Here is a 27,924-nt window from a genome sequence, read left to right as displayed (position 1 = left end):
TTTTGGTCCAGAGAGGGAGGAGCCAGGGGATGAAGTCTTTTACAGCATTAGCAGGTAGAGGGTCTGTGAGGTGATTAGAGGGCTTCACGGTGCAGAGCAGTTTGTGTATTGCTTCTTCCGAGTAGGTATCGAAGTACAGCCAGGATGCCTTGTTTTTAGGTTGATTGTTAGACATTCTGGTGTTGTTGGGGAATCGGCTTACATCCATGATGAGGTCATTTCTTATGTTGTCAGACTTTAGCTTAAAGAAAGCAGAGAAGGCTTCACAGTGTGGGGTGTCGCTTGCTGTGCTGTTTGATTGTATGGGTTGTGTCTTTGTTTGGGTCTTGATTAGTTCGAACAGCTTTCTTGGCCTGTTTTTTGCTTGGTCCAGCTGGCGGCTAAAGAAGTCCGACTTTGTGCGCTTTATTTTCCTGAAGTAGGCATTTCTCTTGTTTTTAAGCCTTTTGAGGTGCAGTGCTGAAGGGTCCGATCTCCATGTGCGCTCTGCCATTCGCATAGTACACCTGTCGTCATTGAGTCTATCGTCATACCAGGAGTTAGGAATTTTGGTGGAGACTCTCTTCAGTTGCAGTGGGGCGACTTCATTGACTATTGTATTCATAGAGTCAAGGTAGTGGTCGGTCAGTGATTGAACATCCGAGGCATCTGAAGGGGAAAGGAGGAGATTGCCGATGTGGGGAGGCAGGGTAGAGGGGTTAAGATTCTTCATGTCCCTTTTCCATGTTTTGGATTTGATTGGTTGAGCCGGGTTGGGTTTAACTTTTTCATTGATAAAGAAGGTGATAATGTGGTGATCTGACCAGTCGCAGGGTTGGATCGCCTCCAGTTGTGTAGAGTTCTCTTTGGCAATGATGAGATCGAGTATCGAGCCTTTGCCGTGTGTTGGTCTATCGCATATTTGGGTGAGGTCAAGCGCATTAAGGAAAGTTTTGAGACTATTCACCACTGTGTCTTTCTGATCGTTCCAGTGGAGATTGAAGTCACCCAGGTAGACTTGGGTGGTCTGCCGACCGGCATTGGAAGTGATCATGTCCATGAGTTGTTGGGTGAATATGAGATTGTCACCAGGCGGGTGATAGATGAGATGTAAAGCACAAACTTGTTTGCCCTCGCTGGTGATGTCGAGGCAGAGGAGTTCACAGGAGGAAAGGGAGGGGGAGTTGACTTTAGTAACGGAGAGGTTGCTCCTAAAAATGCATGCAATTCCCCCGCCCGTCTTGCCAGGGGACCTGTCCAGCCTAATGATGTGATAATTGGGGGGGACTAGTATGTCCATAATCGGGGTAGAGGCTTCAGTAAGCCACGTTTCCGTTAGAATGGCTAGGTCCAGATCCATAGCTGAGACGAGATCAGCGATGTCGGAGGAGTGTCTCTGGGCCGATCTGCAATTGAGTAGGATGCATTTGAGTTTGGGAGAGAGAAGGGTGGTCGAGCTTTCTAGAGTAGAGTGGAACTTTTCTGAGGTTGTTAGGGACGGAACCTCTGTTGTTGAGTGTTGGGAGCCTCAGAGGGTTTGTAAGAATTGTGGGTATGGGGATGTGCGTGTTGGATATGTGTTTTACCGGACCTGGGCCATAAGAGCGTAGGAGAGAGCATAGGTCGCGGTCCGACAATGGGTTGAGGACACGACGGGGGCGGTGGGAGTTATTGCGAACGGGGATAGTCGGCCAGCGCGGGTGTCGTCGGAGGCGAGGGTATGTAGGGAGGGTGCGTCGTTTGTAGGGTAGGGGGGTGGTAGGAGGTAGACTGGGCTGTGAGGAGAGAAGGTCTTTGATTGCGTGGACATCTTTTTTGATTTGTAGAATATCCTCTTTGACTTGTTGGAGGGTGGATAAAGTCAGGTCAGGAGGTGCATTGGGGATGGGGTTGGTGGTGAGAGCCATTGGTGAATGGTTGAGTAGTGAGCTGGAAAGCGGGCAGGGTATCGAGGGGGGGACATACTAGCGTTGTTGGAAGGTTCTGCTGTGCTAATGAGTGGGATGGCATTCAAAGTGTGGGCGTGTTTGTGGGCGAGGGGTGTGGGTGAAGTAGGTGAAGTAGGCGGTGGGTGGGAGGCATAGGTAGTGACGTCAGTGGGAGACGGTGCCGGTGAGTAGAAGAGCGAGTGAAGGCTGAGGACAGTGGGGGAGACAGGAGGGTAGTGAGGGCTGAGACTAGGAGGTGGGAGAGAGGGGGATGCTAAGGTAGGGGAGGCGGTATGTTCTGTATCTTTTGTTGGGAGGGTGAGAGTGTCGTGGGTGGGAGTGGGGAGGGAGCTGGGGAGGGAGAGGTGTCCGCCGTGGGGGGGATGGGATGGGGGGGTGGATAAACACCGAATGGTGGTGTGTTCAGATGGTGGCGTGTTGTGGGTGAGAGTTGTTGTGTCAGATATGAGAGACTCGTGGGTGGGAGTGGGGAAGGAGAGGGGTCTGCCGTGGGGGGGATGGTAGGGGGGGTGGTGTGTTCAGATGGTGGCGTGTTGTGGGTGGGAATTGTTATGTCAGGGGGGAGAGGGATGGAGGGGGTATGAGTGGGGATAAGAGGGGTCATGTTAGAGGGGTGGCTAGTATATGAGGTGGAGAGATTTGTGACTGTCCTTGGGGAGTGTGGGGCGTTAACAGCAGGTGGGCCATTTACTGGGGTGCTGGGGGTAGAGGTGTTGTAGGTGGGGGCTGCGACGTCAGGGGTGATAGTGCTGGTGGAGTTCTGGGTGGGGGTCCGCAGCTTGGAAAGGTGCTCTTTGAACTTGGGGAACAGGTTGTCTAGTAGTTCCAGGTTCTTGTCCGTGGATTGAATTAGGACAATCCCGTTATTGTAGATAGTAATGGTAGTCCTGCCAGGGAAGAGGTGGGAAGGTGTGATAGAGAGAGTTAGGCCATGAGTTGTTTTCCTGGTGGTGGAGACGGTGAGTAGGGAAAGGAACGCTTTTCCCCATTGGGCTCTGCGTGAGGTGTGGAAGATGATATCAGTATTCAGGGCTCCATTGCCCGGTGAGAAGTAGGTGTCGGTAAAGGGTGTTTCAGGATGCGACCTCAAGAAGTTATGTTTAAAACGTTTAGTGGCTTTTTTGGTGAGAGTGGAAGGGTAGTTAATTCTAAAAGTGTGCTTGCCGTTGAGCTCCATTTTAGAGAGGCTGTTCTAGAAAGGTGCGGCTTACCTAATGCATCCTATATGCGAGGTAGCAGTCAGTTTACACCATGTACAAGATATGAGAGGTAGAACCGGTTAGGTGGAAACAAATTTATACATCAGAATGTACGAGGTAACAGCAGTTTAGTCTAGGTGTAGAAAGTGGCTGGGTGCAGCTTACATGACTAAGCGAAGTGAATGAGGTAGAGATAATCAGTGCAATATCGTGAAGTAGTTTACATCGAAGAACCAACAAATAAATGAGGTAGCAGCTTACCACATCTACAGTATAAAAATAGGGCTAAACTACTAATGAATTACTGAATCCGGTATATGTGCAAACAAATTGCTGCAATAACAAATATGACACTCGAATATGAGGTAGCAATCAGTGCACTGTCGGTGGGTAAAAGAGAAGATGGGTGTATATTACATAAGATGTAGGATACCAATAGTAATAAAATACTGCAGTAAAAGGCAGATACCTAAGCGCATCAAGAGCACCAGGTTACATCAAGTGTCAAACACAATAGTAATAAAATACCGCAGTAAAGGACAGACACTTAAGAACACAAAGATTTAAATACAGAGCTATGTGGAGTCTTTGGTACCGATAGTAAATAATAGTCAGAAGGACTAGTCCATGATGGCCGCCAAAGAGAGCAAGAGTAGATTAAAAATGGCCACCAAGTAGGGAGGATGAAGTCATTAGTCCTCTTTTAGTTGTTGCTGTTTTGATAGCAGGGCAGAGCAGTTTCACATTCAGTTCCGGCAGGCTCAGGGTCCTGCATACCAGAGGAGTCTTATCTCAGATTTGTTATCTAGAAAGGAGCTGCTGAGGGGCCTCGTGTGTTCAGGCGGGGATTGAGTGTTCAGTTTATGGCCCCGGCCATTTTGAGGAAGAGAGGTTTTTACACAAAGAGTCAATAAGAAAATCGTCGTCAAGAACCTCCAAGCTATGAGGGTAGATTATAAGCAGACTAAATTATGTGTGCTTCAGGGCAGAGAATGTAGAGCCGGCAGAATGTGAATATCAAGTAAAAAATATGCGTGCAAATACCTTCAGTGATGTCAGGCAATAATGAGGCTGTTTAGTTTAGAGCGTAGGATATAAAACAGACTCAAGGGCGATCATCCGGCCGATGCAGAAACTGTAGTCCAAGGAGGGGGGAGGGGGGGCAGTTGGTCTTCCTCAATGCCTGCGCTGTGAAGATCCACGCTCGTTCTCCTTTCTTTGCTGTCCTTTTCTTTCCTTTCCTGCCCAGTCGCATTAACGATGTTATCGAGGGGGGGGGTGGTGGGGCAGGACGCTGAGCCATCTCGTCAGGACGCCCGAATTCCCCCTTGTCCCACCAGCGCCAGGTCCCATGCGCTGCGCCCAGTTCTAGTCCACAGGCTGGGCGGGGGCGCACAGGCGATGCGTGCACGGACACCTCCGCAGACCCCCACCACGTCAAGAACGGGGTCTGCAGGCAAGATGAGGGGGACCAAGGCGATGGGCGAAGGCGGGCACACCCGCAGCGGACCTCCGTCTCCCGTTCAGACCAAGCGCAGGGAGTCAGTCAGCGCCCGTGCCCCCAGGCGGACCAGACACCCTCGGTGCGCCGCAACCGCCCCGGTCGCAGCAACCACTACGGGCGCTAGTCTCCCCCAGAGGGCTCCGGGAGTCAGATACTGGAATCTGCGCGGTAGTCTCTTTCCACACTGCTGGTACTGGCGTCTGCAAGGAGGGGGCCAGTGTACAACGTAGAACTGGGGTGGAAGTTTACACTGGAGCAGGGTTTCAACTACGAGCGCTTGTCACCCCCAGAGGGCTCCGGTCGTCAAGCCCCTGCGCTGCGCCCCATTGCCAGTTGAGGGGCAGTCCCCGGGCTGCACGGCAGAGGCTGCAGCCCTGAATAGGCAGCCCCCAGGTGCCCTCGAAAAGCTCCGCGGGTCGCACGGAGGACAGCCACGCCAGCCAGCACACCAAGCTCGCCCCCACTGTCCAGGGCTCCGTCGATGCTCCACTGAGAGCTGAGAGCTGCAGGGGTCCAGCCGCCGTCCAGGGCTCCGTCGATGCTCCAGGGAGAGCTGCAGGGGTCCAGCCGCCGTCCGGGGCTCCGTCGAGGCTCCAGGGAGAGCTGCAGGGATCCCGCCAGAACTGCAGGTAACCTTCAATAAATCCAATATTATTTCAGATCCTGTTACTTGTGTTGCATCCAGTTACTTGTTGTTGCTCCAGTTACTTGTTTTCCTCGACGTCGATGGGTGCTATCTGGGATAGTATCGTGAAAGGGACCCCCAGCACTGGGAGCTCTGGGATAGAGCTCCTACCAAGCGGCCATCTTGATCTTCTTGTTGTAGTGGAGTCCATACATATTTCTTTACATATATAGTCCATACAGTATTTCTGTAGACTATATTCCAACTATATTCCAACAGAGACCCGCTTAGAAGGCTTTTTTCTTGATTCTTTGTCACCATTTGCCTTCTGTATTTGAACTTTTGCTCGCACTACTTCTAGTCCGCTTTGAAATGTCCAGGTTTTTATGTCTCCTTTATTCCTAGCTTAGAAAGATACATTTTTTTAAATGGGCGTCAGTACCTTCTGAAACTGTGTTTAGTAAAGTGTAATTATAGCCTTGTCACATGAAACAACATTCGTGAAGTCAACTATGTGTTTGATGTAATTTGCAGTTATGATAGCAGTTTGACACTGATGTATTTTATTGATGGCCACTTATGGGCTCATTCTGAGTCCCTCAAATTTTCGATGTGCAAAAACTGCTCAGATAAAATAGTATCGCACAGTGGCGTTTTTACCTCGGGAGGGTGTGTGTCCCTTTTTATGGTTGCAAGTTTGGAACATGAGGTTTTACTTCCTTTCGCAATTACATGCTTTCCTTTTTTTCAACATGAATTCCCCACGTAAATATCTCCAGGTAATGACTGGATAGGTTTGAAAGTACCATAGGTCTAAGTGCAAATTTTGCTCAACTAAATTTCCGAAATCAGTCACAAGCAGTGTTTGCACCTGTTCCTAGACTTTGGCGGGTCCCAGCATGTAGCTATTTAGTGAATTATTGTTTAAAATGTATGTCAGCTTTAATAACTTCTAGATATTTGCACCTTAATTTCCAGTGAATAGGGTTTAGAAATGTATTATTATTTGAGTTACTATGTACATTAATTAACTGTAGTGATAGAAATTACCAGTATCGTTATGATTTTTTGTCATACTCAGAAAAGCATTCAGTTCCATATGTTGAACAAGTATTCTCTCTTTATTGCATGTAGGTGGCATGTTGCACGAACGAGTGAATGTACTGCACAGTGTGGAGTGGGTTACAGAACTTTGGATATCTACTGTTCAAAGTATATCAGGTCGGAAGGTAAAACAGAAAAAGTTGATGACCGATTTTGCAATGGTCAGACCAAGCCAAGTACTAGAGAGAAGTGTTCTGGAGAATGTAACATTGGAGGCTGGCGATATTCACCATGGTCAGATGTAAGTTCATTTTATAGCTACAAAATTACTTTGTCCAAGTTTTTAGTGTGACATAAACTCCTGATTCTGAAGGATAGATTTTCCAGAATATTACTCTACTTACAAATATTTCTAGCTGGCAGACTGGGTCAAGAAACGTTTTTCCCTGGCAGTATCTATCCCCCACCGCCAGTAGCGCCAAATAACTCCAATCACAGCTCCATCCACCCTGAATGGTATGTCATCTGGCTGTATACTGTTTTGTCTGGCACACTGGTGGCTGTTCCTGTTAGTAAATTACTCATCGACAAGAGTCTGCTGCTGTTCTTAGGTGGCTTTTTTTTTTATACTAACAACATTTCTCAGCAAATTGAACAGTGAACTGGTCATACATAATTTCCAATGATCTTGAAAACTCTGAGTAGTAGGTATTTCCCACACAGGGTAAATACCTCACCCTGGGGGTAATGGTATTTACCAGGTGTGGTAAGTACCTCACCTTATTCCGACAAATGTGTAATGAGCACCTAAATGTTACTTTAACAATTCTTGATATACAGCACAATACAGATGCCCATGCATGATTATATATTAGTTGACTTCTTAGTATTTCTTATGGTGCTATACAAAATGCTGTTATTTTCTCAAATGTTTTAGTGAATCATCTAAAATAGTTCTTGTATTTCTTCTTTGGATATGTATGGAATTGGCCTAATAATCAAAACATGTAAAGATTGTTTAACTATAACCAAGTTTGTTTATTTACAAATTTATTCCACACCAGATTGTAACTGATGATGAGAGGTGTGTCAAATTGCTTAATTTTTTTGATGACTTAAATGCAGAAATCCATAAAGATACAGTGGAATTATTGTCTATACCATGCATGCCTTTTTGTGTGAATACCACTAGGGAAGCTTATCCAATATCTCAGTTATCTTAATTACTTTATTGAGTATGTCTTTGTAACAAATGTAATATTTATATCAAGCAGGAAATAGGCCAACATGTTTCACAACTTCTAATGTCACTTCATCAGGACCTAAAGATATTTAAATACTAAAAAGGGGACTAAACGTCTTCACAGTTTTCAATTATCCGGTTTTTAAAAGTGATACACATAGATAAGCATTGAATTATTCAATCTCCTAAAAAATCATATGCTGAGTGACTTCAGTTTTGGAATGCAATTTTTTATATGTATATGTCCATAGTTAATTAGCTGCATTATAAGCTAATCTACCTTGATTTGTCTCACAGTTACGGCATCAGAAGTCGTGAAACATGTTGGCCAATTTCCTGCTTGAGATAAACATTACATTTGCTGCAAAAACATTCTCAATAAAATAATTAAGATATCTGAGCAATTAGTGAAACTTCTTTAATGGTATTTACTAAAAAATGAAGATTCAAATCAAGTATTAGATACAAATATCCTCTGTAGCTCTAGACCTCAAACTGCCTGTTTATTGTTCTTGGACTGTCGATGCTTAAGGGAAGGCGTGATACAGACAAACAATGGTCCGATCGGAAAAAGCAACAAGAGGCATAGGAGAACTGAATATATCAAAAGATCTCCTGCTACTATATGGAAAAGAAGAAAAACAGTCTCGTAGATTCAATCCACAGTTACGAGCTTAGGACAGCAGACAAGATTTCAAAACCAGAAGATTAAGACATATACACATAATTGCATTTCTGAATGTTTAGTTACATAAAAGTCTCAAACAACATTATTATTTACACATTGTATTGAAAACTCTTAGATCCACAAGTGGATAAAGTGATAGAGATGAGTGCTTAGAGAGGTGCTCGTGTGGATAAGGAGTAGAAAAAGGTAAAGCAAAAAAGGGGGGGTCCTTTAGACCTTTTTGCAAATCATTTTATTGTACATGGAAGCCTGTGCGGTATACAATGTCTAATAACATATATCGCATCTAGAAGTGGTCCAGTTGTTAAGTTACTATTGCCACTCTGCACAGATATCCAAACGATCCAGGCTTAATGAAAGAGCGTTGACGTTTCGACCTGACACATGGGGAGGGGAAGGTGCCACTGAATGCCTCAAAAGCGGGTCTTCATCAGGACTTTGAAGGTGAAGGGGCGACCTGAATGCCGAAGTCACCCTACTGAGAGAATAGACTAGGATAATTCCATGAGGCGGAAGGGCCCAATGGTTCCATTCTGATAGGTGAACAGTCTCCTCTTTAATATGTGGTTGTACCAGTGACCATAATGGGGAGAACACAAGCCTTCAAATTCAGCTTGGCCGCATGGTCCAGCCTTGTTTCCACTCAACTGGCAATGGCTAGGAAAAGATCCACAATTAGGTTGTGAGAGAGGATGCGTTAGCTGTAGCAGCTGCCAGGCCCACGTGATTAACTCCATTTTGTGAGCCCCAAACTCCAATTGTGGATCTTTTCCTAGTCATTACATTTTAAATTTTCAAAGGTTATTTCTTTAAAGTATCATACAGAAATATATAAAATTAGACATCCCAAAACAGAAAAATAGAACCAACCTCGTCATTCATTGTCAATATTCACACTCATTCAAACCTCATTCTTACAGTTCCACACTACACATACAGCATACAGAGGAAAAGAGTTTCAACCCTGTAGGGGGTCCCAGGATAGTTGTGAGCGAGCAGGATGAGTTGTATCCAAAACAACCAGCTTGATGGATTAAGCTCCCAAGGACCACTTCTCAAAGACATATATGGTCTACGCGCGTTTCAGTGGAAAGACCACGTTCCTCAGGACCAGGATGTATTGAGACTCTATATAAAGACTTTGGATGTCTGAAAGTGAAACAATTATTATATCTATCAGGGTGGTGGCAAAGATTATGCTTTTTATTATTAATTTAGATTTGCCCTACATCTTTACTTATACCGGAGCGTGACTACATGGTAATATTCCACAAGATCCCACAAGGTTAGTAGCATGCCACAGATTAGAAAAGTGCCAACTTGTGCAGTGAAGAGAGAGAAAAGAAATTTATAGATATTTACACGATACAAATTGGCACCTCTGTGTTTTATAAACTACATTACATTAGAGATGATGGTAATAAGTTCTACAACTAGAAGGTTACTCAACTAGAAGTTTACAAAACCAACAAAAAGGTATAAGCACCTAGGAAGTGACTGTGGATTAATTTGATAGTTCGCTTATGCGCTTGTTTATCGTCTATAGGTCACCAGTCTTATTTCAGGAATTCTGCAGGTGAAAAATAATCATAGGTAATATATTACTTACCATTGCATTTAACATAGCTGGTCATACACATTCACCATTATAAGTCTTATAACAATCGTAATGATGCTCCATTGATGAATTTGTTGTCTCACCCACAATGTGCTCATAGGCATATTTGGTTCTATTTCGAAAAATAAACCATCAAATATTCTTTAACTAGCTATGTTACCAATAAAAATGCATTTTTTTTATATTTCTTCAAGTGTTCTAAAAGTTGTGGTAGCGGCTCACGGAGAAGAGAAGCAATCTGCATGAACTCTTTGAATGAAGTCCTAGATGACAACAAATGCAGCATTCAAGAGAGGCTAACAGTTCAACGCTGTAGTGACTTTTTATGTCCACAGTGGAAAACTGGTGATTGGTCTGAGGTAAGTGAGCAAAAACATTAGAACATTTATAAAATCAGAAACAAACTGTAGCCAGAATATTTATTTTCAATAGAGAATGCTATTCCTTTTCAGGTTCTCTCCCATTTTACTTTCCACTACATCTTTTTCAAATCATTTGAGTTTTTAGGGAGGGGTGGGGGGGGTGTCACACTTTATGAACTAGGTATGTATCCGTAATTCCCAAACCTTTTAGCACCACATCCCACTTTTTAGAAAGACAAACATTTGCAAACCACCTACCTTTAATCGGTATGAGACAGGGCAGTTTTTTCAATGTAACTAAAGCATTGTGTGGGAGCATAATGACAGCATATTCTAAATTCAAATGGGCAGCAAGTTTGCACAGACATACAGTTTTACCAATAAAACTGTACAGCACACAAATGATAATGGGTCGAAATTGGGTTTTTTGATATGTTTTGATCTTATTAAAACTTCTGTTTCCAGGACATTTCAGAATCACAAAACAATGTGCTTCATTTGGAGATTCACAGCTTTACACCAATGTGATTGAAAATGCTTGGTCATAGAACACTTTTACATGAATACGAAAAATCCGTAAATGAGTATTGAAACTGAGATCATTTTGTTGCAGTGCCTGGTAACTTGTGGTAAGGGGCATAAACATCGACAAACTTGGTGTCAATTTGGAGAAGATCGATTAAGTGACAGTGCATGTGATGTTACAACAAAGCCGGAGTCCGTGCAGATGTGTCAGCAACAAGAATGTGCAGCGTGGCAAGTCGGGCCATGGGGACAGGTATTTTAACAGTAAAATTAATTAGTTACATTTCTGTTTAAGATTGGTACTTCTAACTGCAAATTCCTCACTTTATGAATATCCCCAGGCAACAGACTGGATCTGAAGATTCAGCAGTCCTCTTGCGTGCCAGTAGGTGGTGTCATGCAGCTCAGCATCAACTCTGTCACACCCTGGAAATGCCCCAGAAGTAATGCTAGAGTCATATTTATCTGCCACCCCTGCGAGCTGACTTCAGTGCCTTTCTTTCCTTGCCTTCCGATTCGGATCCGGAGCTCAATCCCTCATTTTCTGTCCCTTGTCATAATTTATTTTGTAATTTTTTTTTAGCATGTCTCCCCATAAAACTACAGACTTCATACCCTGCAAGGACTGCCATAGGCAGATGTCTGTAACGGACCGCCATCAGGTATATCTCTGATGTCTGGGTTCCTTACACGATTCGAAGTTGTGTGACGACTGTGCCAGAATTAACCTGAAAGCCATCCAAGATTGCAAGGCCAAGCTCTCTGTCACTGAGCACTATCTGGAAACATATAGGTGCTGGTCTCCCACGAAATTGAGCTCGAGGACATGTTCACACTCTTGAGCCCCTTCTTGAGATAAGTGCCCTTCCCACTGCAAGTTGTCAGGTAAGTGTGATCCAAGGAGGCCTCCAGTCAGACTACTACCGGAGGATCCATCCCTGATGCCGAATGTGCCTCTTGATCCAGCTGCGGAGCCACCACGACTACGGGGCAGATGCCTATTTTGACTTCTTACCTGGTGCTGAGATCCTTGTTGGTTCCCTGTAGGTCAATGCCGACACCACTAAAGTCAGATGACGAACCAATTTAGTTCTTTTGGACTCAAGGGAGAATCCACCTGGACCCAAGTCACATCGACTTCAACCGCAGAGACAGTACATGCAGCCACATTCAGACTTGGATGGGACATTGCCACTGCTGACACATTTTTCAAATATAGAACGCCATGACAATGATGACAATTTACAACTGTACGAGGAAGAAAATCTGTTTTGGATCTTCAAGATGACAGTGAATTAGATACATCCCCTGAAATAGGCCTGAGTCCTCAACCAGCTCTTCCACAGGGGAGTCCACATCTTTTGCTATTGTCATTAGATGGGCTGTGGAAGTCCTCAACCTCCAACTGCTGTCAGGAGAGGTACAAACTAATGTTCTCATATAAGTCCTGCAGCCCTCAGAGTCAATTCTCCCATTCAAGTAGGCCCCAACACAAACCTTAATGGGCACTTTGACCAAACCTGGATCATGCCCGCCTATGAATAGGTAAATTGCCACATGGCACAGTCTGCTACAGTCCCCTCCAGCATCCTACTGCTGAGAACCTTGTGATCCAAGATTCTGTGAGCAGGTTGAACCCTAACTCTTTCCATACTACACCCCCAGATAGGGAATCAATTTCCTGGAGGCCTTTTGAGAGGAGAGTATTCTCACCTTCCAGCTTAGACCTCAAATCAGTCCAATTGCCTCTTTGGATGTTGCTTACACATATTATGGAACACGGTGAACAAAATTTTACCCGAGTTCCCTAGTGAGTTTCACATCAATTTAACTCAGATCACACAAGCAGCTGTGAAGTATATAATCAGTTCTAGGCTGGATACCACTGATCACTTGGGTAGGGCAGTCAGCATTCAACATGGTCCTGCGCAGCCGCTCTGGATGAGATCCATGGGCTTCCCAAGTGACATTCAGGCATCACTGATGGACATGCATTTTGATGGCATCCATTTCTTTGGCCAATTTGGCCCTGGAGCTCTTCAAAGAAAGTTTAGCTTTCAGCACCCATGCAGAGCAACAACAGCCCCCTTGCTGAGGCTTTTGAAGGAAAATACTGCAGAAGCAATGCCAAGAGCAGCCTCCACATCAACAGACTTCCCAATTCTTTCGAGGCAGAGGTTGGGATTCGGCCAACAAAATCCAGACCCTCAAGTGTAACAAACTACCCAGTGCCTCCCAACTACTGCCCCCTCTCCTAAACCCCTTTAGCTTGTCCTCTGCAGCACACTGTCCCTCAGTTGGAGGCATGATAAGTTATTACCTCCATGGGTGGCAAATCATCACTTGACACAGATGGGTACTTCAAATCTTTCAGGAATGATATGCCCTACCTTTCCAGTCCACACCCCTTCATTTGCTGCCTACATCTCACTAACTTCCGGAGGACCACTCATCCATTCACCAAGGGTTTTTTTGAATAAGAAAGCTATTGAGAGGGGCCAGCATCAGAAATTAGTACTAGATGCTGTTCCCATTATTTTCAGTATTTTCAGGTACTGAAGAACAACAGAGAACATTGTGCTATTTTGGCCTTTACCCTGTGACCTTCTTCCTCAGGTCAAGATGCTCACTGTGGCCCAATTTCTGTCTGGCCTCAATCCAGGAGACTGACTGGTGGCATTGGAGACTCTAGAACTGGCAGAATCATCAGGGTATTTCCGTGATTGAACTCCACCTGATAATCTTTAAATGCAAGTGCGGATAAACTCCACTGGGTATGCCTAGCAGATCAGCGAATGGCAGTTGCCCTCAGAATTGGCGCCGGTATCTTCCAGCAATAGAGAACCCTGGCTCGAGCTCTTCACCGCTGCCAAGAACATGCAGTGTCAGCACTTTTGCACGCTGAAGTTTCCAAGAAGGCTCTCTCTCTGTGCAGCCAATTCTGCCTAGTCCAGAGCACGGGACTCCTGTATAGCTTTCCACCACTACCTTTCTTGTACAGTGTTCTGAAGAAAATCAGGAATGGCCAGGTTCAAGTCATCCTAGAGATTCCAGATTGGTCTACGAGAGTATGGTAGATAGAACTTCTGGGCATGAACATCTGTCCTCCGGGCAGGCTGCCTCTGCAGGAGGATCTTGTGTTGCAACAGCAGGGGACGATCTTGAACCCAGGCCTTAGCAATCTACTCCTTCATGTGTAGAAATTCTGCTTTGGATGTTTGTCACATTTGATCTCCTTCCTGAAGCAGTGGATGTCTTCTTGGCAACCTGCCATACCTTCACAAAGTCTGTTTACACCGAACGCTGGTACATGTTTGTGGCTTGGAGTGGCACACGCAATATGGAACTGTTGCAGGTGAAACTGTCGGATATATTGCTGTTTTCTCTTTCCTTTGGCGCAGCAAGGGCTTGCAGTGGACACTGTTAATGGTTATTGGTCAGCCATTTCACCTTTTTTGCGTTTACCCACCATTCTTATTCAAATCAACTGTTGTCATGCTATTTCATAGGTTTCCTCCTAAATCCTTCATGATGCCACAGTAGAATATTAATCTGGTCCTTACTTTTTTAAGAGCACTCCCTGTGAGCTGATGCACAGCTACCCTCTACGGTCTTTCTTGTTATGATAACTGCAGTTCATCGTATAAGTGACTTTCAGACTCTTTCAGTCCAGCTGCCCTACACCACCTTCTTTTATGACAAGTTATGCCGAGGACTAGAAGGGCCTTTTTTACTGAAGGTTATTTTCTCCCTTTTAGACAATCAATCACATGTCTGTAGTTCTTTGTTCCACGTCACCTCTTAAAGGCTGAGGAGAAATGCCATTATTTGGACTCTAAAAGGGTGCTGAGGTTTTACATCAAGCACACCAAACACAGAAAAGGACTTTAAGGTCTGCTACGTGCTGGTCAAGAGGAAGCCTCCTGAAGGACTGAGGGTCTATCCCGCCAGGGCCAAAGCCCAACCACTATGTTGGCACCCAGAGTGCCTGTCCTGGATCTATATCAGAATGCAACGTGGGCTTCAGTGCAGTAATTCATGAAGCACCACTGTCTGAATTTGAATTGAATTTAAAATACTTATAAAGTGCTACATTCACCATGCGGTTTCTTGGCGCTATGGAGGCTAAAATAGCAGAGGAGAGGCAGTAGGAGCTGGTACAAAGAAGGAAAAATATGAGGACAATTTACAGAGGGAAAGCCTGATTGAATATTAAAGTTTTGAGGTCTTTACGGAAAATAGGATAGTGCTTGGCCAACCGTAGGTGGTCGGGAAGGGAGTTCCAAAAAGAGGGTGCCAAAAATGAGAAGTTGGCTCCTCCCCACTTTTTGCGCTTGTAGCGAGGTACCTGCAGAAGTGATTGAGATGATGAGCGAAGCTCTCTAACGGGGATATACTCCCTTATCAAAGAGGCAATAAAGGCGGGAGCTGAGCCCTGGCGCACCTGGAAGACAATACAACCTGTTTTGAAAAGGGATCGCTCCCTGACAGGCAGCCAGTGGAGCGCCTTCAATAAAGGGGTTGAGTGGTGAGAGCGGGGAAGGCTGTACACTAATCGGGCCGCCTGGTTTTGGACCAGTTGGAGCTTCCGTAGGCTGAATGCCGGAATGCCGTTGTACAGGGCGTTAGCGTAATCCAGCCGGGAGATCACCAAGGCGGACATGATCAGTTTAAGTGCCAGGGGAGAGAAAAAACGAGAAACAGCACGAATAGTGCGAAGGGTAAGAAAACAGGAAGAAACAACAGAGCTAATTTGTGAGTGGAGGGTAAGATGATTGTTAATTTGGATGCCTAAAGTCTTGACTGAGGGAGAGGGAGTGGGAGGGGGACCGAAGGAAGAAGGCCAAAATAAAGAGTTCCAGGGACTGGAAGAACCACCCGTGAGAACCAACTCAGTTTTATCCGGGTTCAACTTCAGATGGTTGTGGTTCATCCAGTCCCTAATAAAAATCATAGTAGTCTGAAAGTTGGAAATAGAATGGGAAGAAGAAGATAGGTTAAAGATGAGCTGGAGGTCATCCGCATAATTATAAACGGTGACCTCCAGCTGCTGGAGCGCGAAGATTAAAGGATAGATATAAAGATTAAACAAAAGAGGAGAGAGAGAAGAACCCTGGGGAACACCACATGTGACCTTAAGTGGGGTGGCCGAGAAATCCCCCAACCGGACCGCCTCGGTGCGGTCCCTCATGAAGGACGATAGCCAGACCAAGGCCGAGCCCCCGATTCCCGCCGCTCTGACACGTGAAAGCAAGATGGAATGGTCCACCGTGTCAAAAGCGGCGGAGAGATCAAGGAGCACCAGGGCCTGGTGTTTGTTTTGGTCCATGCCCTCCTTGAGGTTGTCCAGGACCGACACCACAACGGACTCGGTGGAGTGCCTAGACCGGAAGCCTGCCTGGCGAGACGCTAGGCCGCCATTCACTTCTACATGGGTGCTGAGTACCGATGTTACGTGGCGCTCAAGGACCTTGCCCAAATAGGGCAACAGTGAAATAGGGCGATAATTAACTGGGGCGGAAGGATCCGCACCAGGCTTCTTCAGGATAGGCACTATTGTGGCAGATTTAAGTGCTGGGATCACAACCCCCTGGGCAAGGGAACTGTTGAGAAAAGTAATCGGGGGCTTAGTGCAGACAGAGTAAATCTGTTGAAGAATACGGGCCGGGCAGATATCCGCCGGGGAGCCTGACTTTACTTTAGGGAGTATTGCCAAGAACACTTCTTCGGTGAGAGGGGGGATCGAAGAAAGGCAGCACTGGGCAGTCGGGGAAGGGGTTCAACAAAAGCAAGGGAGGGGGGTGGAATATTGGCTTTGATGTTAATAATTTTTTCCAGAAAATAAGAATTCAAAGAGTCACACAAGGACTGTGTAGGGGGAGGTTTAAGTGTAGCCCTGTCAGAGAAGGCTAGGTCGTGAATAATTGTGAAAATCTCCCTGGGTTTATTCTCCGCCACCAAAATTTTTGCTGAGAAGTAGGCAGTTTTGGCGCCTAGTATGGCTCTTTTATAGTCCCCTAATAGTGTGGTATAGTGGGTTTTCAGTAAAGGACAATAGTCCCTTCTCCATTGCCTCTCAGCCTGCCGAAGGGTCAGCTTTTTTTCCTTCAGATCTTCACTGAACCACCCATTAGATTCCTTAGGCCGTCTAGTTGAGATCCGACGTAAGGGGGCTACCGAGTCACAGCCTCCAGCAAGCCAGGTGTTAATGGAGGTGGCTTGAGATGAGGAAGATAAGCCCACCAGGTTAGGTGAAGAGTTCAGGAGGGAAGATGATAACAGAGGGAGGTCGACACGGTTCCAATTCCGCGCCCAGGTGTTTTTGGCAAGCAAGACCTTTGCTACAGGGTTAAGGTGGAGGGAGAAGGAGATTAGAGCGTGATCTGACCAGGGACATGGGGACACGGATATAGAAGAAACGGAAATATTAAGAGACCAAACCTGGTCTAGTACATGTCCGTGTATGTGCGTGGGGACTTGTATGTGAGAAACAAAATTCAGGGATTGAAGTGATTCTGTAAACTGCTTTGAGGAAGTACACTCAAGGGGGTCCGTGGGCCAATAATTAAAGTCCCCTAACACTAGGACTGAGGCATAATTGACCGCCAAGGTGGCCAATAAGTCCTGAAGGGCTGGCATGAACAGGTGTGAGAACTGGGGCGGACGGTACATTAATAAACAAGTGAGCGGGGAGAAAAAGTAAGAGAGCGGACCACAAGATGCTCAGTGGGAGTAATAAGAGGGGAGGGAAGAAGTTGAAAATTATACTCTGACCGGGCAATAAGAGCCACGCCACCCCCTGTCTTGCCCGCCGGGCGGTCTGCACGGAGAGCCACATAGGAGGCAAGGTCAAATGGGAAGGACATTTTGGTCATTCGATACAGCAGGGCCTTTCGGTATGAACCATCCCACAGACCCACCACCTGGGGAGGCTCTGCTTTGGTATCTATTCTAAAGGTGTGCAATCTGTTGTTACAAGTATCCATCAGAAAAACAAGTAGTAAACCTTCTGTAACACTCTTTTTGGTGGATACTCTATCTAGCCGCAGATGCTTCACCAACTTCCCGCCTCCCCATTCTATGGAATGGCCTCTACATCTAAAAAGCTCACAAATTAGAGATCTGCACACTGGCCCCATTAATGACTTTTTACACTCCACGCCAGAGGGTGTGGACCGTGTCATGATTGGAACTGACTTAAACCCACTTGAGCAGTGCTTACATGAGACACCATAGAATCAACACAACTGTTCTGCGATCCCATTCACGTGTCACTATGAACTTGCACTACAATAAGCTCTTCCCTAGAGACAACAATGTCTTCCTCAATGCATTCTTGAAATAAGTGGTTTGTAAATCACAATAGTGAAGACGGCAAAGGGCTCATAGATACAGTGATGTGAACAATCAAATAAGATATTTTCATACCGTTGGGATGGCCACAATTTTATGAAAAAGCACAGTTCAGTACATGTCCTGATTTCTTTAGTCCAATATTTATACGCTGGGCAATCCATATTACAGTGTTTACGTTTCAATCCATACCCAAAAGAGCCTCCTCAGAACATAACATGCCATCGGACACAACACCTTGAAGCTGTGTGTATCTTTCACATGCTTCGGTTTGTCTAGTAGTGATGCCTCAAAGTCAGCTTCTCAAATTGAACTCAGAAAATAGCAGACGTCCCAACCTGAGCAAGACCCTCAGAGACCATTCAATGCACAAACATGTTGAAAGCCTCGGATGAGTTGACGCGTTTAGTGCACTGTGCTGTCTATGCCCATTTTACCCCATCCTCTCTGTACATGTGTCCCCCCCCCCAACTGGCCATAACAAAAAAAAAGTGATGTGATACGGTCATAGCACTTTTTCCCCCACACCCTCCATTGTCTTGGGTGACACCTCCTACTCCCTTTCCACCTCCGTTTTACTTTGCACTCCATCCTCCCTCTTGCCAGCAATAAAAAAAGCACTACGAGGCAGTCAACACTGTACATAGCATTTTATTTAAACATTCAGCCAAGCTGCACAGCCATTATGCTGCTATTTAACATGGCTGCAAAGAATGAACATTTTTATAACGCGCATAGCCACGACGTATTGCTTTTGCCAAGGCTTGTGTTTTTGTGGGATTTTCAGTATGCGAAGGATACTGGTTCAACTCTAGCCACACTCACTTCGCCAAGTGATTGCTTGTCATGATATACTCCATTCTACATCATATGAACCACATCCACCCACAGTAGTTTGGACATTTTTGAAATTTTTTCAGGTGTTTCTATTACTTTAAGTATGCAACCTTTACGGAGGAAAATAACAGATTTTACCATATTTTTCTTCTGGTTGGTTTCTTGGATTCTTTAATTTGATTTACCCGCCATTGATTCAGGTGAGCCTTTGTATTCCTTTCATGAATATCTATATTTTAGCAGAGGGTCCATATGCTTTCTGTGTGCTTACTGTTACCTAGGTGTGATATTCTTCATCATAGTTCCTGTCTCTGTGTCAATTGATACACTCTACTGTCCCTACCTAGTTGGCTCATTCTCCAACACCTCTGAAACTTCGATTATATTAACTCCATGTAATGAAACTTTGAGTACGGTACTATCTACTCCAATGTGTGTGGAAGTATAAAAGCATGAGTTGGATTCAGGTCACTCATAACATGTGCTCAGTTAGAATTCATATGAGCATTACAGAATCCTTGCAATTCTCTACCATACTTTTAAATTGATTTGAATATTATTTACTAGCCTACATGTATTATATTCATCATCCGTGCATTTAGTATCAACTTCTTTAAACAATACTGTTACATTTCTGTGACATGCCCAACTTAAATGTATGTTCTATAGCATAAACAATCATATAATCCTATTGGTTAATTACATCTGAAGTTTTTTTCGGGAAGAAGTTAAAAACCAGGCTTTTGGACCTAAAGTAAAACCTTTATCAGCTTAGGTTCTCCTTTTCTTGCTACATGTGAATACTTTAGCACTGGAACACTATAGTGGAGTAGCCATGCTCTTCATACATTTTAAATTATAAATTATTATACATTTACAATTTTAGATATTTTCAATGCTGTTGCAGCCCAGTACAATACAGAACAAATACATAAATACAAAATAAAGTAAAATGGGAAAATGCTTAATAGAGATCTTTCATCACCATAGCAAACAGTGAAATGTATTTTATCATGTATTTTTCATGGTACCAATTAACTTTTTTCATAGTGTACTGCAACATGTGGAAAAGGATACAAAATGCGAGCTGTGAAATGTGTTGCAGGAGCCTACAGAACAGTGGAAGATGACAATGAATGCAATGCTGCTACTAGACCCACAGACACTCAGGTGAAATTTGATATACTTGTTCTTTATAATATGGGATTCCTTCTAATTTATGTTAATGGAAATGGAAGCACAACTGTCTAATGTGTGTATATTTTAACCCTCAGTGTTTTTGGAAATGTATAGAGTTATGGGGTAGACTCGAACTGTCACATTTTCGGGGCAAACAAAAGGAAATGATGGACGGAGCGCTGAAATTTTTCAGACACTCATCCCTAGTCATAGGTCTAGGTTAAATCCATCATCGTTCTAGCTCAATTCACCACCTCAGTTCAGACTCAGCCATATGAAAATCAGTCTGGACTATGTGCCGCATGGGAACAGTCCAGCCTGAACTGCCAAGCCAGGTCTTCACTGAACCGTAAACAAGGATCCTGGGGCTAGTTTTGGGGTAACATATAGCTGGGGCTGAACTTGGGTGGCGAAGTGAGGTACAGAACGATGATGGATTCAACCCAGAAAGTTTCAGCACTCCGTCCATCATCTCCTTGTGTTTGCACAATTTCGGGGCTGCACTTTAGCATATGTAATACTATGTATAAAGGGTAATATTTTAGATGTATCCAATTTGTCTTAAAATGCAGTTTCTATTTTTTTTTTTTTTAAACAAAAATCTTAATCTTTGCTAGGACTGTGAAATAGCACCATGTCCCGGTGTCCCAGAAACAAAACGACTTTTCCACAGTAGGACACAATGGAGATATGGGTCCTGGACTCCAGTAAGTGTTTTTGATATTTATATGCACTGAATGTGTATATATTATTTTGTAGCACATGTTATTTCCACACATTTCTCCTATACTACAGGGGTGGTAGTCAAATTGCTTTTGACTGTTACTGAATGCAGCTGAAGTTCATCTTTGTCACAGGTAACAAATCAGTGTTGAGTCAGAAGACATTGCAGCAAAGATGACTGTGATCTTTAAATAATGCAGGTACCTTGGGAAAAAAGAAAACTATTCTTTTGAACCAGCACCTCAATGGCTCAGAGTTTTCCTTACTGCTTAATCTTTACTTACATTATTCCTCTGTTACTTGCTTTTTCTTCCCTGTACTTTCCTCTTACAGTGTTTTCCCCTTTTTCCCCCTTTCCCTCCTTCTCTCCCCCCATCCATCTTACTTACCTCTTTCTTTTCATTACTAAAATGTTCTGCATTTTTCATGACTTATTTTATTTATTTATTTATTTATTCAAAGTTTTATATAGCGCGAACAAGATCCTTACAGATATCAGAGCGCTTCACAGAGACAGGGGCAAGGGCAACAGGAATGAACAATATAATGGGAGCAATATAGTAATCACTAAACATAGAAGCTAACAATAATGTACAGAAACATATCAAAATACAGTCAGGTAAACAAGTAATATAAATACAACAAAGCGTAGCATATATTGGTCGTTAGAAAGAGAATAGCGTAGTAGTGACCCCCTAGGTAGGAGGATAGCGCCAAAGGGCAAGGTGATCAGTGATACAGCGCGATGCAGAGACTCAGATCCAGTCTCTGTAAGGTTCAGGAGATCTTGGCCAGAAGGATTCTTTTCACCTCTTTCTTGAAGAGTGCAGTGGAGGAGATAAGCCTGGTTTCCGGAGGGAGCGCATTCCAAATCCTGGGTGCCATTCCTGAGAAGGAGCGCTTGTATGTTTTTTCTTTCCGGAATCTACTAGGTTTCAGAAGTAGATTTTTTGTACTACGATTGGATCTCGACCCTCCTGAAATAGACAGCTTTTGCGCGAGGTAGTTGGGTGCTTTGTGGTGCACGGCCGAGTGGGTCATTATTGCAATTTGTAGCTGTATTCTGGCTTCAAAAGGCAGCCATTTTAGAGATTTTAAGTCTGGGGAAATATGCAAATGTTTTCTTGAGCCAGTAATGAGTCTCGCGGCAGCGTTCAGGGAGGCTCTTAGGGGTGCTGTTGTGGATAGCGGGAGACCGCTGAGGGCCACAATTCCGTAGTCTATGCGAGGGATGACTAAAGCTTGTACAGCAGTTTGGAAGTCTTTGGCAGGGAGGAAGGGTTTGAGTTTCCTCAGTGTGTTGATTTGGAAATTAGCCCCTTTTGTGGCTTTGCTAACGTGTTGTTGCATGTTGAGCTTGGCGTCAACTGTGATGCGTAGGGATTTCGCTGAGTCCACGATAGTAGGTTGGACATTGAGTGCTGTTAGGTTATTGAGCCACGTTTGGGTGGTGGAAGTTTTCGCCGGGGGTGAGATGAGTAGGAACTCAGTTTTCAGCGCATTTAGTTTGAGGTGATTAACGGCCAACCAGGATTGAGTGTTGCTAAGTGTGGAATTCAGTAGTTTGATATCTTCCGGGGATTGTAGCTTTAGGTAGAGTTGTGTGTCATCGGCGTACATATGGAATTGAACATTGGATGCTTGGAGCAAGGTGGCGAGTGGTTCCATGACGAGGTTGAACAGTGTGGGGGAGAGGGAGGATCCTTGTGGGACACCTAGATCTGCAGGCACTGGTTTAGATAGCACATTGTCGATCTTGAACTTCTGCGACCGGTTATGAAGGAAAGAAGAAAACCATTTGAGAACAGTTCCCGAAAGACCCATTCTAGTGCTTAGCAGCTCCAATAAGTTCTCATGCTTGACCGTGTCAAAAGCTGACGATAGGTCAAGAAGGATGAGGAGGCAGGAATCATTGCGGTCAAGGATTTGGAGGGCGTCATCAATTATGTGTGTCATAGCTGTTTCCGTGCTATGTTTCGCTCGGAAGCCTGATTGGTGAGTGTTGAGGAGGTCAAATTGGTCAATGTGTTTTGTTATTTGGAGTTGGACACATTTCTCCAGCAGTTTGGCCAGGGTGGGGATATTGGTGATAGGCCGGTAGTTGTTCAGGTCAGACGGGTCAGCTGTGGGTTTCTTGAGTATAGGTGTGACTTGCCCCACCTTGAGGGAGTCTGGGATGAGTCCTTGTTGAAGGGAGCTGTTGATGATTTTGGTCCAAAGAGGGAGGAGCAAGGGGGTGAAGTCTTTTACTGCATTAGCAGGTAGGGGGTCTGTGAGGTGATTAGAGGGCTTCAGAGTGCAGAGTAGTTTGTGTATAGCTTCTTCCGTGTAGCTGTCGAAGTGCAGCCATGATGCATTGTTTTTAGGTTGAATGTTAGACGTTCTGGTGTGATTGGGGAATCGGCTTAAATCCATGACGAGGTCATTTCTTATGTTGTCGGTCTTTTGCTTAAAGAAAGAAGAGAAGGCTTCACAGTGTGGGGTGTCGCTTGTTGCTTTGTTTGATTGTAAGGGTTGTGACTTTGTTTGAGTCTTGATTAGTTCGAACAGTTTTCTTGGCCTGTTTTTTGCTTGGTCCAGTAGACGGCTAAAGAAGTCCGACTTTGTGCGCTTTATTTTCCTAAAGTAGTCATTTCTCTTCTTTTTAAGCGTTTTTAGATGCAGTGATGAGGGGTCAGATCTCCAAGTACGCTCTGCCATTCGCATAGTGCGCTTGTCGTCATTGAGTCTGCCATCGTACCAGGGGTTAGAAATTTTGTTGGAGACTCTCTTCAATTGCAGTGGAGCGACTTCATTGACTATTAATTTCATAGAGTCAAGGTAGTGGTCGGTCAGTGATTGGGCATCCGAGACACCTGGAGGGGGAAGGAGGAGACTGCCGAGGTGGGGAGGCAGTGTAGTGGGGTTAAGACTCTTCGTGTCCCTTTTCCAGATTTTGGATTTGGTGGGTTGAACCGGGTTAGGTTTAACTTTTTCGTTAATAGAGAAGGTGATAATGTGGTGATCTGACCAATCACAGGGTTGGATCGCCTCCAGTTTGGTGGAGTCCTCCTTGGTGAAGATGAGATCGAGTATCGCGCCTTTGTTGTGTGTTGGTCTATCACATATTTGGGTGAGGTCAAGCGCTTTAAGGAAAGTTTTGAAACTGTTCACCTCTGTGTCTTTCTGATCATTCCAGTGGAGGTTAAAGTCACCCAAGTAGATTTGGGTGATCTGCCGACCGGCATTGGAGGTGATCGTGTCCATGAGTTGTTGGGCGAATATGAGGTTGTCGCCAGGCGGGTGATAGATGAGATGTAAAGCACAAACTTGTTTGCCCTCGCTGGTGATATCGAGGCAGAGGAGTTCACAGGAGGTAAGGGAGGGGGAGGCGGCTTTAGTGACGGAGAGGTTGCTCCTAAAAATGCATGCAATTCCCCCACCCGTCTTGACAGGCCTGTCCAGTCTAATGATGTGATAATTGGGGGGGACTAATATGTCCATTATCGGGGTAGAGGCTTCAGTAAGCCACGTTTCAGTCAGAATCGCTAAGTCCAGTTCCATTGCTGAGACGAGATCAGCGATGTCGGAGGAGTGTCTCTGGGCCGATCTGCAGTTGAGTAGGATGCATTTGAGTTTGGGAGTGAGAAGGGTGGTCGAGCCTTCTAGAGAGAGGGGGATTTTTCTGAGGTTGCTAGGGATGGAACCTCTGTTGCTATGGGTTGGGAGCCTCAGAGGGTTTGAGTGAGTTGTGGGTATGGGGATGTGTGCGTTGGATATGTGTTTTTCAGGACCTGGGCCATAGGAGCGTAGGAGAGAGAATAGGTCGCGGTCAGACAGTGAGTTGAGGACACGGCGGGGGCGGTGGGAGTTATTGCGAACGGGGATAGTCGGCCATCTCGGGGATCGTTTGAGGCGAGGGTTAGTAGGGAGGGTGCGTCGTTTGTAGGGTAGTGGGATGGTGGGAGGTAGGCTGGGCTGTGAGAGGAGGAGGTCTTTGATGTCGTGGACATCCTTTTTGACTTGTAGGAGATCCTCTTTGACTTGTTGGAGGGTAGATAAGGTCAGGTCAAGAGGAGGATTGGAGATGGCGTTGGTGGTGAGAGCCATTGGTGAATGGTTGAGTAGTGAGCTGGAAAGCGGGCAGGGTATCGAAGGGGGGGATATGCTGGCGTTGTTGAAAGGTTCTGCGGTGATGAGTGGGATGGTATTCGAAGTGTGGGCATATTTGTGGACGAGGGGTGTGGGTGGAGTAGGTGGGAAGTGGGAGACATATGTGGTGTCGTCAGTGGGAGACGGTGCAGGTGAGTTAAAGAGAGAGTGAAGGCTGAAGACAGTGGGGGTGGCAGGAAGGTAGTGGGGGCTGAGAGTAGGAGGAGAGAGAGAGGGGGATGTTAAGGTAAGAAAGGCGGTATGTTCTGTGGGACTCGATGCGAGGGTGGGGGTGTCGTGAGTGAAGGTGGGGAGGGAGCTGGGGAGGGAGATGGATCTGCCTTTGGGGGGAGTGGGAGGGGGGGGAGATAAACCCAGGACGGTGGCGTGTTCAGAAGCGTTCATGGGGGGTGTAGCGTGGGGGGAAGGGGGCGTGGGGGAGTCTAGGATGTGGGAGTATCGAGGAGGTATGGGAGGGGGTGTGCTCACATGGGGATTGAGAATGGGGGGGAACAAAGGGTAGGATTTGTCATTGTGCGTGCTGTTCTGGCGCTGATCTAGGTAGGAGGTGTTGTGGGTGGGGGTTGTTATGTCAGGGGAGAGAGGGATGGGGGAGGTATGAGTGGGGGTCGAGGTGGGGGTGATGTTAGAGGGGCGGCTAGTGTATGAAGGGGATAGATTGGTGACTGCGCTTGGGGAGAGTGGGGCGGAAACAGCAGGTGGGCGATTGTTTAGGGTGCTGGGGGAAGAGGTGAGGTGCGTGTAGATCCGGCGCTGAGCTATGTTAGTAGTGTTGTGGGCGGGGGCTGCGTCGTCGTCCTCAATGGTTTCATTCACAAATAGTCAGGGGCCCACCTCAGGTTATGTGTGTTTCTCTGTAAAGCATTCTGAGGATAGAGACCCTCAAACGGCAACCCCCACCAAAATCTCCTGATAGGAAGTCCTCCAAGGTGACCTTTCATAAAAACACAGTAGGAATAGCATATTTTCTTCTTCCTCGTCTAGGAGACATACATATTTCAGGACTGCTTGGAGAGTGGACTACGTTCTTCTATGACACTGACCTCCTGAGCTTCTTCCTTTAGAAGCCAGTGCCTGCCCTTTCAGCTGATCCATTTAATGTGAAGTTTTTCAGCAAGGTAACCTGGACTTTTTCTGGGCTATAGCTCCTCCCTCTGGACTCTTTCAACTTCTAAGGCAGACCATGCCCTGTGGACCCAGCACATTCCCAAATCCACACCTTTTCCCCAGCTTCTGTGCCGCCTCTTAGGAAGCTATATTCATCCACCAAACACCCATTTCACCTATAAAAGCCATCACATTCAACATCTTCACCAGCACCTTTCTTGCAGACCCTTAAACTCCACCTCAGCCCTGCAAAACAGAGGACATTGTAAGAGTGGCTAACGAGGAGGTAAGTACTTCCATTGTGGGCCAACATTGTCTACCACTTGCCAAGGGGTCCTCCCCGCATGGAAGTACTATGTGGCTTGTAATCAGGCACGTTGGATATGCAAAATGTGGAGTTCCAGTGCCTTAAGAAGAAGATTTCCCTATATGATGCTGATGTTTTGCAATCTGTCTAGCTACAGATGCAGGGCTTTTTCTAGATCTTTAGAATGCTAATTAGCTTGATAAATCTCTGGAGGGGCGTAATCCCTATCCTCCTGGCCCTCACATAAGAAGATTGTCTTTATTCACAGCCATTGTATGTAAAGAAATGAAGGTGCTTAAATTGCCCATTCCAACTGCTGAGCCAAAATCCAAATGTCAGACAGAAATTCTGCACCTGTCTTCTTTGCCTCTTCTTCCCTTCAATGAGAAGTTGGTAATGCAGTGCTTGGGTCAAATCATCCTCATGCTAGACAGTCTTTAAAAAGATTGCATGCACTGCCCAATTCAAGATTTTTGTCAAGTCCTCAGTAAAATTGAATCCACCACCTTTCCTTCTGCCTTTACTCTTGCCCTACGCACAGCTATTGCCACATACTATGTATGTGAAGTATATCCAGAGGTTGTGGGAAGTTACCAAACTATCTCTCATTAGTCGCCATGACACAGTAAAGGTTCCATTCTCTGAACTTGGCTTTGGCTGTTTGATATCAAACATTGTCTGGATTTTGCAAGTTCCTTGGCACATTCTGTTTTGATAGCAGGAACCTTACACAGGCATGTCTGGATGCAGACTACAGAATTTTCCTGGGATGTCCTGGCTGATTTAATGGGGAAGTCCTTTGATGGGAAGAAGCTCTTTATAGAAAAAGCAAACTACTCCTTAAAAGAGTTCCTGACCACCAGGGAATTCTGAGTGCCTCGGTTGGTCCCAAAGATTATGCACTCCCCTTTGTTACCACTTCTCCACAACATCCCCTCTCTGCCCTGAATATTCCCCAGCCCATTCTTTTATTTTGGATGTGGAACTCTTGGCCTTGTTGAAAAAAGAAAAATAATAGGGTTAATGTTGGAGTAGAGGGGTAGGTGATTTTACTCCCTGTGCTTGCTAGTTCCTAAGAAGGATGGGACCATCAAATCTTTTCTGTACCTTTGGTTACTGAACTTTCATGTCTAAGTCCACTTTTGTTTTAGTAAGATCCTCTTAGCCTTCAGCAGATACGAGTGGATGGTGTCCTCCAGAACACCTATTTTCCTATCCAAGTCCTTCCAGCCCATGGGTGTTACCTCTGATTCACATTAAGGTCACAGCATTATCAGTTAGTAGTGGTGCGCTTAACCCTTCTGACTGATTCATCGGATTTCACCAAGGTGCTCTCAGTAGTGTCTACCTATCTCTCAGAGTGTCAGGAGTTCACCTATTTCCATACTTTGATAACTTGCACAGCCAACGTTCCCCGGTTGGTTTCAGACCACTTAACATGTAGCCCGGCCTTGCTTTAGTACTTGGGATTTTCCATCAATCTGCAGAAATCCTCCCTCAATTTGAATCATCATCTGGTCTTCATTGATG

At 45.3% G+C, this 27,924-nt stretch overlaps 1 protein-coding gene across 1 annotated transcript in view; it reads left to right on the top strand.

Moving 5' to 3' along the window:
- The window catches only part of ADAMTS9 (ADAM metallopeptidase with thrombospondin type 1 motif 9), a 934,075-nt gene that overhangs the window by 495,634 nt on the left and 410,517 nt on the right, over nucleotides 1-27,924 (top strand). The window contains 5 exon segments of the mRNA XM_078661546.1: nucleotides 6,391-6,601; nucleotides 10,044-10,208; nucleotides 10,825-10,989; nucleotides 19,977-20,096; nucleotides 20,723-20,812. Coding sequence (XP_078517672.1) covers nucleotides 6,391-6,601; nucleotides 10,044-10,208; nucleotides 10,825-10,989; nucleotides 19,977-20,096; nucleotides 20,723-20,812 — 751 coding nt within the window.

Source organism: Lissotriton helveticus, chromosome 9, assembly GCF_964261635.1.
Source record: "Lissotriton helveticus chromosome 9, aLisHel1.1, whole genome shotgun sequence".
Taxonomy (NCBI): Eukaryota; Metazoa; Chordata; class Amphibia; order Caudata; family Salamandridae; genus Lissotriton; species Lissotriton helveticus.
Note: the sequence above shows the minus strand (reverse complement) of the source record. Positions and strands in the feature narration are given on the sequence as shown.